This window comes from Myotis lucifugus, unplaced genomic scaffold (genome assembly GCF_000147115.1).
Source record: "Myotis lucifugus unplaced genomic scaffold, Myoluc2.0 scaffold_283, whole genome shotgun sequence".
In the NCBI taxonomy this organism is placed as follows: Eukaryota; Metazoa; Chordata; class Mammalia; order Chiroptera; family Vespertilionidae; genus Myotis; species Myotis lucifugus.
The window spans coordinates 733,725-746,025 of record NW_005871331.1 but is presented as its reverse complement, the minus strand read 5'-3'; the positions used below and the strand labels follow the sequence as shown (position 1 = coordinate 746,025).

General features: G+C 42.7%; 1 protein-coding gene across 7 annotated transcripts in view; it reads left to right on the top strand.

Moving 5' to 3' along the window:
- Positions 1-12,301, top strand: part of MOBP (myelin-associated oligodendrocyte basic protein) — a 33,194-nt gene that overhangs the window by 3,666 nt on the left and 17,227 nt on the right. For 3 of the 7 annotated variants that reach the window (XM_023763398.1, XM_023763399.1, XM_023763397.1), the window contains exons 1-2: positions 3,062-3,228; positions 11,856-12,065. In XM_023763398.1, coding sequence (XP_023619166.1) covers positions 11,860-12,065 — 206 coding nt within the window. In that variant the 5' untranslated portion in view covers positions 3,062-3,228; positions 11,856-11,859. Of the gene's footprint in view, positions 1-3,061; positions 3,229-11,855; positions 12,066-12,301 lie in introns of those variants that run through there. The other 4 variants (XM_023763393.1, XM_014465223.2, XM_023763395.1 and 1 more) reach the window with 2 other exon arrangements.

Below are 12,301 nucleotides of genomic sequence, written 5' to 3'. Positions count from 1 at the left end.
GACAGCAAAGCCCAATCTTGGAAGGACGTTGTTCCCTAGAAAACTTAAATGGAAAGACATCTGTGCTTTGTCTTGAACAGAATTTCAGAAATCACAGAGGTGTTTCTTTTTATTTTCAGTTTTGTAGTTGATAGAAAAAGGAAAGAAAAGATTATGTGTCAGGGGAATAAAGTTACGAACTTGGCTAAAGTTCTAGGAAGAACATGGGGAAAACAATTTTTAATGCTACATGAATAAATCCGGGAGGCAGAAAACAGACTATTGTCAGATGTGCAGCTATGCTATTTTATGTTTATTCAGAAGAGCAGGAGAATGGCTTGGTGAGTGGATTACAAAAATTATTTCATGTTTACAGAAAAATCACAAGCAGTACAAAAATTCAGGTTACTCAAATGCTGACAGGTTACTACATTTGCTTTATTATCCTTTCTTTCTCTGTATACGCATATACATATTATTTTTTTCTGAGCCATTTGAAATTAAATTACAGACGTGATCAAAATAAAAATATTAACATGGAGAAAATACTATTATCTACTCTGCAGACAACTAGATTTCATCAGTTATCCCAGAAATCAGTCCAGGATCATGCTTCCCCTTTAGTGGCCATGTCCTTTAGTCTCCATTACTTTGGAACAGTACCCAAGACAGTCGTTCTCTTTCATGCCTCGACTAGTTATTATTTTGAAGAGTTATTATTATTATTATTATTATTATTATTTTGATAATCCTCACCTGAGGATTTTAGAGAGAGTGGAAGACATTGATATGAGAGAGACACACTGACTGGTTGTCTCCCACACGTACCCTGACTACCGGGGCTGGGGTCAAATCTACAACCCACGTAGGTACCTTCTTTTGACCGGGAATCAAACCCAGACCCTCAGGTGGACCCCTGGGGTGCACGGGCCAATGCTCTACACTGGCCAGGGTAAGGAGTTGTTTTGTTAAATGTCCCTCACTTGGGGTTTGGTCTGATGTTTTCTCATGATTAGGTCCAGGTTATGAAGTTTGGAAGGACTATGCTTGCATTATAGATCATACATATCCAAATTCACACTTACATCTGATTGTACAAATTTTTAATTCAAGGTATTGTTTATCTAGTGGTTACTAGGATTTTAAATGAGTACCTAAAATTACAAGAAAGTGAAAAAAATTAAAAATCCAGGGCTTTTTTTTCCTGATAATTCCCAATATTCACCAAAAGTGTGTAAGTGCTGTCCCTTACTTATAAATGGTAATTACAATGATGTGTACATGAACTTGATAGGTGTATGGTGAGGTATTTAATCTAGATTCTTTGTGTGTGTTGGATTCATGTCTGCTACTTTATGAATATGAGTGTCATAAATGTGATCATTTCTTTCTAAGCAAAACCCATCTGCTGAAAACAGATACAGTTCGATAAGAGTTGTCCTGACGAGCCACTCCAGGCTCGCTGGCCGCCTTCAGCACATTGACAGGGTGTCTGGTAAAAGGAACTTTCATTTGTTTGCTCGTAAGTGAGAAAACTGTTTGGAGGTGGCTGGCAGTTTTATTATTCTTAAAATAGATTCTTTAGATACACAAATATAAAGCATCCTCCCCCCCCCCAAAAAAAAAACAAAACTCTGATGTTATCATAAATCTGACTGAGGGGGAGTTGATTAGTTTGTTATATGATCTTTGTAGTTAAGTGAATGTATTATGGCTTTCACAGGACTATTCCCTGGATTAGGTAGATAAATATTTTTTTCTAAATATGAAATTAGGTTAGAACTTTGGGATTCTGCACATGGTGCTATTTAATGTCGAGGAACCCAGCTTTTGAGAAAGTGTAGCATTTGCTGTTATAATTGCCTTATCTGAGCTGTAAACGTCATCCTGGAGTTGGAGAAAGTGTTTTCTACTTGAAGGATTATGTGTTCCTGTGATGAGCCATCCTGGGGTGGAAAATAAGGGCCTCCTCACACTTAGTCAAAAAAATTGGGGTCAGGACATGGAAGGCTTGAAGGCCAGGAGAGTCTTGTGGCTGGGAGTTGAGTTGCTTTCCACAGTCTGAAGACTGCCAACCCGAGGATTAGGTACCATCGCATGGACTCCAGGAGTGACGTCTTGCATGGCTGTGAAGGCCATCTGGATTCTGGTGCTGCTGTTACAATGCATTAGGTAAAACCTGGTGTTAGCTGTGGTTAAGGGACCAATATATTTTAAAATGTACCTGGGATTTTGTTTTTGTTTAGGTTTGGTGAGGCCAGCAAATCAGACGACTGCCATTGAAAAGATAGTTTGTTACCCTGGCTGGTGTGGCTCCTGTGCACCGAAAGGTTGCCGGTTCTGTGGTTCGATTCCAGGTCAGGGCCCAGGTTGTGCACTCGATCCCTGGTAGGGAGTGTGCAGGAGGCAGCTAATAGATGTTTCACTCTCATACTGATGTTTCTCTAAACTCTCTCTCAAAAAAAATTTTTTTTTTTAAATGAAAAGATAGTTTGTTACTCACAGTTCCCAAGAGGAGAGGGCATGCCAGATCATGGAGGGCTAGATGGGGAAGCACTAGAGTCTGCCAGGAGCCAGAAGGGGCTAGGAAGGCATGAGCAAGAGACTTTATTGTACCTTTGTACAGGTATGAATGAGCCAGGCAGGGTAATCAGGTTTAGGATGGGCAAGTTTAAATAAGTTCAATGGGGGACTCGAGTGTAGAGTTGACCTGAGTCATCTGGTACTTGGCCCTGGGATGATTAGGATATAGGAATTTTGGCTCAATCTGTGACAGTTTGATAAAAAAATAAAAATGGTAGGTGGTGTGCTTAGGCTCTGGATTGGTTGGTTTGCATATAAAAGGCACTCTGAACAGGGGAGTCCTTTGCTGTATCTAGAATTAATTAGCCTTGAGGGGCAATCTTTCCAGGAACTGCAAGGCCCCAGATGCCAGAGCATCAAGATACAGGAAATAGAAGAATATAGTTAATCCCTAGTTAGGGTCCACATGTGGCATGAATGGGCATAGGGGAAAGAGAGCAGCGTTTAGACTCTGGAGCAACAGCATTTAAAAGTCAGGAATCTGATGCAGAATGTGAGAGTGAAGCTCTGTGCACAACGCACTCGAATTAACTACAACCTAAGTAACCAGAACACATTCTGCTACTTCACTTTTAGGAAAAGAAAAAAAAAAAGAAGAAACAAATGATACCAAGACAAGCTCATAACAGAGACCTAATCACCAGATGTGTACGGATGAAAATACAGGTACCAGTGAATCTCTTACACTCTTTGGGACCTGACCTAGATTGCTAATAATGATCACTAGTTCAGAAAGTTCAAGTAGAATGCAGAATCAGCAAAAAACTGAACAATCCAATTTTTAATAAGAGTTAAACACTTTTAAAAACTATTCCAGGTGCTTCATAGTATTCTAGGTTTGGGGAGTAGAAATTTTGGGGGAAAAACCCTATGTGCATCAAGACACTATGACCTAAGCCACCATTTGTCTACCTTTGTCAAACCCATGTACTGTACACTCTGCCTCATCCATTCATTGGCACACTGTGGAGCTTGCCAATACTTGAAACTACCTCCTCTGTAATTCAAGTAGTGCAAACATCTAGGGTCTCATTCATGACCTTCCTTTCTTTCAACTTACTATGTTAGGCACCCTACTAAACTGGGAATCCACTCACTTCCTAGCTTCCACGACTCTCTTCCCCTTCATTCTCAAACTCTGGCCCTCCACAAATCCTCTAATCCAATTTCTGTTTTAAACATTCCATGGCAACAATTCTTGCTAAAGTCACCAATTACTTTCATGTCTCTTAATCTAATGTACTCTTTATATCCTCATATCACACCACAGTGTCTCAGAATCTTCCTACAAAGTTGACTACTTCCTCTTTTGAAACACTCCTTCCCTTTGGCTACCGTGCTCATCTGTCCCAGTATCCCTCCTTCCTCTCCGACTTTTCTCTTTATTCCTTGCCAATCACTCCTCCTCCACCTAGCCAGTAAATGTGGGAGTGTCCTACCGCACAGTTATACGCTCTTCTCACCCAGCATTCTGCCACCAAGACAATTCCATCCATCAAGGCTTCATTGCCACCTACACTCCAACAACTCTCAGATTCTATCTCCCGCCCGGACGTCTCCTCTGAACTTTCCACTTGACGTCTCCATCTAGATGCCCCTCTAACGCCTCAACTCCACTGCATCTAAAACTGAACTCATGATTGTGCTTCTTCCCCCAAACCTTCTCCTCCAGCAGATGCTTCCACTGCCCACCTGGTCACTCAAACTATATACCTTGGAGTCCCCCTTGACTCCTCCTCTGGTTTTTTTTGAATAGATGGATAATTTCAATATAACATAGTAAATATAAAGATGGAGGTATATAAATTACAAGGACAAGTGGCATTTTATCCAACCGAGGAAGTCTACAAATGTAACTGCCATTGGATGACTCAGATAATGGCCTTGGACACAAAATAACGAAAGGGGTGGTCAGCAATCCAGTGCATATCTTAGCTTGTCTCTGGCCTGGTCTCTTCATCTCCCTGAGACTGATGCCCGTGGAGAACCCAAGGCGAAGTAATCAACCAGCCCAGAAGGTAATCCAGGTTCTTCCCTTCGCCCCCTGCCCAGACTATAGGCCACACTGACACTTAGGTTTTTCTATAAACAAATGCAAATCTGGATGATTGCTTGCCTCTCCTTTATCCAGGAAAAATTACCAGAGAGGATTTGTTTACTTATGTGGGAGTACATTCAAAACCCCATCATTTTCATATTTTTAAAATCACAAACAGATTAAGAAAGACAAATGATTATAAAACTAAGCACACATTGAAAAAATAATATTGTCTACGGAGAGAGGCACTTACGTTAAAACTTTAATTCTTAAAATAACCATGCTGAGAATCTAGCCAAAGCCACCTGAGTTCTACATAACACCCCAGAGGATTGTAAAGATACTCAGTTCAAAGGGTGGAGGGCACAGCAGAGCCCTGGGGATTCAGACAGAAGCCCTTCTCTCAAAGAGTTCAAGCTGGGATCCCAGACATGCAGCCACACTCTTCCAGTGGGGCATGCCCACCAGTGGAAGTATATGCAAAAGTCACAGAGACAGCCCCAAAGTGGGTGCATCCTTTAATGAGGTGAGACCTCAGCTGGGTTGTTGAGGATGAATAGACGTTCACCACACAAGCAGGATTTTTCTGACCTATAACACAGAGGAGTGGTTGTGAGGGATAAAGGGGCAAGGTGGACAGGAGGCATCTTAGTGCTATATTCACTAAGAAGCAAGGACTTTGCTCTGTAACTGGGGAGAGCCTCTGAAATTTTTGAGGAGGGGAAATGACAAACAAGGAGACAAATCATACCTTTGGTTCCATTTCCTGGACCCATTTACCCCATAAAAAATTTTTGGAATTATTTATCCACATACCATTCTAGTGCAAATTCACATTCCATAAGGTAAAAAACAATGTATTGTATAATTTTAGATGTAACAAAAACAATGTCATTAAAATTGCATTCAGAAAATTACTTCTTACATGTTTATCTGGCTTCACTATAATGAGCAAGGTTTTTATTCCTAAAAGACTTGCCAGATATATTGGCTGTGTGCTAAGGATACCCACCTGGGGTCACACGTATTCCCTTTCTAGAAAAGCCCGAGTCAGGCAGTGTTTGTTCAGTCAGAACGGTCTTTTGCACAAGTCTGTGAGAGAGCTGACTGAGCAGTGTGGTCCTTGGACAGCTTTAATTTATCCTTGTTGCCGGAGCCAAAGAAAGCAGTGAGGGTGTTGTTTTGTCTCCCAAGTAGGTTGTCAACCCCAAGACAGTCAGGATCCTATTTTCACAGCCCCCGAAGGTCCTCAAATCAGTTTTGGGTTTTGACAAGACGCTGCTCTCTGGGGAAAAGCACTCTGATTCAGAATAAACACCTGTATGGCGTTTCCTTACCTGGAACTGGCTTCCAAACAATAATCTGTTCAACATTCATTGTACTAATTTGTAAACATTTTGGTTGCCAAGGATACAAATGGATAAACAAGGACAAATGGATAAAGATATCCTTAGAGACAGCATGTGGTAGTTGCAAAGTTTACTTCCTAGATGTGTTTTTTTAAAAAAATATATTTTATTGATTTTAGAGAGGAAAGGAGAGGGGGAGAGAGAAACATCAATGATGAGAGAGAATCATTGATCGGCCGCCTCCCGCACGCCCCCCACTGGGGATCGAGCCTGCAACCCAGGCATGTGCCCTTGGCTGGAATCGAACCCGGGACCCCTCAGTCCGCAGGCCGACGCTCCATCCATTGAGCCAAACCAGCCAGGGCCTAGATGTGTTTTTGCTGCTGCGGACTGATCCACACGGCAGCCATTGTCTTTCACTGTGTAAATCTGCACTTGGAGGAAAGCATTATCTCCTGGCCTGAGAGAGTTAGCAAGGTGTTGGAAACTGTTACAGGTTCTGATGGAGGTGGTGGATGTAGAATGAATTTGCTTTGCGGTGATTGTGTTTTTCATAGCAGAGGAGTTGGGGCTGAGCAGCCTTCAGAAGGATGTGGTAGGTGGAGGAAACCTAGGCATGAAGGGAAACTTTTGAACCCCTAATTTTTATTCCAAAAACAGCTCCTGGTCAGAGCATCCGTGTGCACTCCTCACTTGCTGGAAGTTGGAGGCATTCTTCTGACAGCCCAGGGCTTGCAGCCTGGATGGTTCATTGAACCCAGCTCAGCCCAGTCCTTGTTAGCTGAATGCTGCTAACACCCCCCCCCTCTCTCCCCGACACACTGATTGGCAGCCTTTTCCCGTTCTTTGCTAATGTCATCCCCTCTTTTTTGGGCCAGTTGGAGTGGGCACGAATTGACATTTCTTTGCTTTTATTTCTCTTTCTTTTAATCTTACAGACTTAAGCCTATTGGTATATGATAACTGGCTTTTATAGATTCATCTTTTTTTATTATTTGCCTGTTTTTTTTTTAAAAAATATAGTTTTTTTCTGTAAACATTCTGGTTATTAGCACCTTATGTTTTTATGTGTTCATATATTATCTTTTCTACTGGTACAGCTCTTTTAACTTGCAGCTTTGTAGTATCTTTTGTTCTATTAAATCATCTTTGATTTGCTTCTCTCCTCTTCATGTCTACTGTTAGAAACCGCACAGTGTCAAGATTAGAAATAGTGACCAGTCTGCCTTGGTTGAGATCTTGGGGCCCCCACTTACTAGTTCTATGTCTTCAGCTTTCTCATGTGCAATAATGGGGCTATTGTGAGGTTGTGAGGATTAAATGAATTGAATATGTGAAGTCTTTGAAATGTGTCTGGCTTGTATCTCCTGACATGTATTTGCTGTTATTATTCTAATTGGGGTCTTTGATCTATTCTCATTTTTGTCTCTCTTTTGAGTAGTTCATCTATTTTCCATTATACAATGCCCCCTTGGAGAAATCCTGTTTGTTCTTCTTTCCTGCCTGCCATTAATCCATCTGCAAGCCCTGTTCATTGTTGGTCTTCCTGCCTAGCTCCTTGCTCATGTTATACTCTGGTCCTTAGCAATTTTGAGGCCTAGGCCAATGTTCCTACTACAGACCAGTCATCAGCACTAGATCCTCATAAGCATCTCAGCTTTAATATTTTCGACACAAAGTGGATGCTCAATTAATATTTGTTGAATAAATGAATGTCCCACTATGCCCTCACTCCCCTCCCCCTATCTCCTCCATCTCAGTAAACTGCTCTATTAGGCATTTGCTCAGGCCGAAAGCCTGGCTATCTTCCTTGCCCTGCCCTTTCCAATGGACTCTACATCCAATCCATCCTTAAGTCTTACTTCCAAGATCCACCTTCACTGCCACTGCCCTAGGTGAATTTCCTATCCTCCCTCACTGGTTTTCTCACTTCCCCTTCTGCCTCCTGATCTCCATTGCCAGAAGCCCGAGTGATCTTCCCAGAACATGAATAGGAAGATTGACCTCCTCTGGTCAAGACCTTTCCGTGCCTTCCCATTCTTCCTATTCATTAGCTCACCATCAAGGCCCTGGGCTGTCTGGCCCACATGATATTCAGCCGCGCCCTCTTCTGTGGTTTCCTCAGCACTCAAGTCTCAGGGCCTTCTGTCTGCAACTCTCTCCTCCTCTACACTGGGTGGTTCCCACGTATCCTTTAGGTCTCAAGTTAAATGTTTCTTCTTCAGGAATCCTCCCCGAGCCCCTCAGTCTAAATTTATTTCACTGCTACACTCACTCCTAGCACCCAGGAGTTTAATCACACTTCAGTTAGACATTGACTACCTTGTTCATAATATGATCTGTTAGAGTCCCCTTCACTGTACCCCAAGCTCCGTGAGTACAGGCACCTACTTTGTCTTATTCACAATTGGCACTTAGTAGGCACTCAATAGTATTTGAATGAATGGCTGAGTGTTACTATTGCATTTACCTTCCGTCTTTTTCTGTGTATATTTTTTGCATATGTCACCTGGCCTCCACTGTCAGTGGGTCCACCATGGTCACAACTGTCTTAATAGCTCCCACCAACAATTCAGAGAGTCTTTGCCAGCCTGAAAATTAGGCCTAAGATTGCTCGAAGTCTCCAGAGCATCAGTGTCTCATCTATTCAAGGCAGGGTCTCAGTGTGTGTCTCTCTCCTGCCGAAGGCCACCCTGGCTTCTGTCCTAGACCCTGATGAGAGGGCTACCTCTGAAGGTGTCTGAGGAAGCTGGGAGCCCTCTTGATGTGGTCAGCCTCTGACTCTCAACTGGCTGCAGCTGGACCCTGGAGTTGATGACATACAAGGAATAGTCTAGCCCTAGCTGGATTAGCTCAGTGGATAGAGCATTGGCCTGCGGACTGAAGGGTCCCAGGTTTGATTCTGGTCAATGGCACATGCCCCGGGTTGCAAGCTCAATCCCCAGTAGGTGGTGTGCAGGAGGCAACCAATCAATGATTCTCTCTCATCATTGATGTTTCCAACTCTCTTCCCTCTCCTTTCCTCTCTGAAATCGATAAAAAAATATATTAAAAATAAGAAATAGTCTAGCTTCCTTCTGCCTTCACTTGATATTACAGAAATATTTCCTTATGTCAGCATAATCTCTTCATAAGCATCTTTAAAAATGGCTGCCTAATATTCAATTGTTCTTCAAATAGCTACCTAATATTTCCATAATTCATCAAGTATAAGAATATTAATAATTACATAAAATCAAAGCCTTACTGCTTACATTGTGTTTTTATAAAAATGCTAGGATTCCCTTGCCCATATTCTCGCCTTTAATAAGCTAGTCTGTTTTTAAGAAATTTAAGAAATATATAGAGTTACGAATGCTTCACTCTTTCTGTTCTTGAAAGACCATCCCCTGATTCTGTGTAATATGCAAAATTAAGTCTGTTTGTTTTTTTTAAAATCACATATCCCAGCTGCCTCCCTATGCTTACCAGTCAGTAAAATTCCATTTACTATTTTCACCCATATTCATGCATTATTACTGTAACTATATTTCTGTCTCCTCTCAGAAAATGAAAGGTTAACTGCTTTTATTGCTCTCAAGGGCTTTCATTTTCAGAGAATAAATATTACATTGTGAAATGGAGGCAAGATCTAATAGAAATTCATTAAAAATTTATAAATATTTTAAGCACTTGAAGTTAATTCTTCATGTTTTGAAGTAATAGTGCTTTTAATGCTAGACATTTCATCTTGTTCTATGAAAATGCCAATTTCTGGTTACTTCCATCTTTTCCTTACAATTATTCCCAACCACTTGAAGGCAGAGAGGGTGGCCGTGTGGTTTCAGTGAGAAGTGATAGCCATGTATAGGAAGGAGTTGGGGAAAGGGAAGGAAAGGCCTGGGAAGGAGCATGGCCTTTTTCGCTCAAGCCTTTTCCACCTGGTGAGTTTGTGGAAGAATTCTGTGTACTGTGGAGCACATTCATGGGGGAGAGAGAAACTGAAGGAGGCAGACAGCCATGTTCTCGCTTTTCTTCAGATGAAACCTCAAGATCAGGGAGGGGTGTGGTATGGTATAGAAACATCCAGACAGATTTGGAAGTGTGTGTGGTGGGTCCTACTGACACACTTCAACAGGAATAGTGGGACAGATTGCAGGCCCTTGGAGGATGCCTGCCCTCATTCCCTGAGTGAGCACACAGCTTTTTGGGGGGCTAGGGGGTGTTGTCTAGGCCAATGGCCCCAAGAAAGGGCTCTTGATTCCCCATATGTAGTGCATGGCATGCGTGGGAACTGGAAGTTACCTGGAGTGGATGTGTAGGGGCTGAGAGGACAGCTGGATCACAATAGGAGGCTGCTGAGTAGGGACCAGTGGCTTTGGTGGGGTCAAGTGGTAAGTGGTAATGTGTCATTCATGCTAGGGGCCAGGTGAGACCACAGGTACCCTGTAGCAGAGTCTAGCAGAAGAGGACATGACCTAGACCAGCCACCCCTTCCTCCTTGCCATGAGGACTTTCAGGTTCCCTATACTCTTGTCCACTTTGAGAAGGAACTGTCTCATGTAAAGGTGTACAGTGTTCAAGAGTCCAGGAACAGATTTTTAAAGAGAATTGATGAATCAAAGAACTCATCCATATTTAAAATGAAGTGAAAATGATTTATGTTAATACTTGTGGTATACAACTAAAATTGTATTTAATGGAAAAGTTACAGTCATAAATGCCTATGTGAGAAGCATTTGATTCAAGAATAGAGAAATAGAACAAGAGCATAAAAGTAAAGAAAACTGAAAAGAAATAATAAATGCATACAGAAATTCATGAACTAGAAAAAAAAAAAAAGCAAAGATAAGCAAGAAAACCAGGAGTTTGTTTCTGAAAAGAATATAAAGGAGATGATTTCTGGCAAGATTAATCAAGAAAAATGAGAGAAGATGAAAATATATAAACTATAAAGGGGGCTGTAACTATATGTGCTCCTACTGGGAATCGAACCGTGACCTCCTGGTTCACAGGTTGACATTCAACCACTGAGCCACACCAGCTGGGCAGAATTTTTATTATTTCCATTCATCCAAAATATTTTTTCAACAGTGAGTGTAGATTTAAAAACCTGCTAAGGCCAGGTGGTGGAGGACCAGAGGGAAGCACCTCTCTGTCATCTCCTTTCAGGACCCTCTCTGAGTTTACATTTTAGTTCCCCACTGTGAGCTTTCTTGCTCGTTGGGGAAGTCCTTGCTGCATATGCATACTGTGCGAGGTCTCCAAATGCCTTTCTCCACCTTTCCTTCCTCATTGAGCTCTTTCCCCAACTTCCAGTCTTTTTCAGCCCAGGACCCATGCACATCTATGCAGACTATCCCTTCTCTGGGCCCATCTCAGTTCCCCAAAGTCCAGTCTGGGCCCAGCGCCTGGCCCCCTGCTGCTGGGAGAGAAGCGCTGAGCACAGGGAGCACAGATAGTGCTGGGCCTGGTCAAAGGGCACAGGATTTTGGAGACAGAGAGGCATGGGTTCAAATCCTCTGTCTGCCTCTCACAGGCTTTATGAACTTGGTCATGTTTCTTAGCTTCTCTCATCTTTAGTTTGTTGACAATGCCATATGTTATAACAATGAGGTGACGTATATAAAGCAACCACCATACACTAGGTGCTCAGTAATGTTTGGCTTTGTAATATCTTTTTCTATCTTAAATGGATCATTAAACATATGGGAAAAAGAGTCCATTTCCAGAAAACAAAAAATACACAAAAATTAATCAACCCTTAATTTAGTTGTTCTCCATACTTGGGTAGGAACTTGCTATTTCAGGTTTTTGCTGCATAAGACAGCTCTGGGAGTAGCAGGGGTGCGTTCCTGAGTAGAACACTCTCTCACCTGCCCTGCTGTTTCTGTCTCCCTACCTCCCCCTGCATGGATGACTTCCAGTGAGATGAGTCAGAAAACGAGTAAGGAGGGTCCCAGACTCTCCAAGAACCAGAAGTTTTCTGAGCAGTTCAGCATACGTTGCTGCCCGCCATTCACCTTCCTCAACTCCAAACGTGAGATTGTGGATCGGAAATACAGCATCTGCAAAAGTGGCTGCTTCTACCAGAAGAAAGAAGAGGACTGGATCTGCTGTGCCTGCCAGAGGACCAGGTAAGGGGTCAGCACCTGGGCTGGGCATTGGCCTGTCATCTCTCAGCTCCAAGCCCCCCCCACCTCCGTACCCCTACCTTTCTACTCTACTCTGATGCTGGGGCTGGGACTCTGCAGGCGGCTCTTCCCCCAGTCCCCTGACGGTCGGATCCGGGTTAGGTTCTGCCATTGGAAGGCGCTAGAGGGAGACTGGAAGGTGGGAGGGGGAGCAGGGCCTGCCTCCCTGTTTCCAGCTC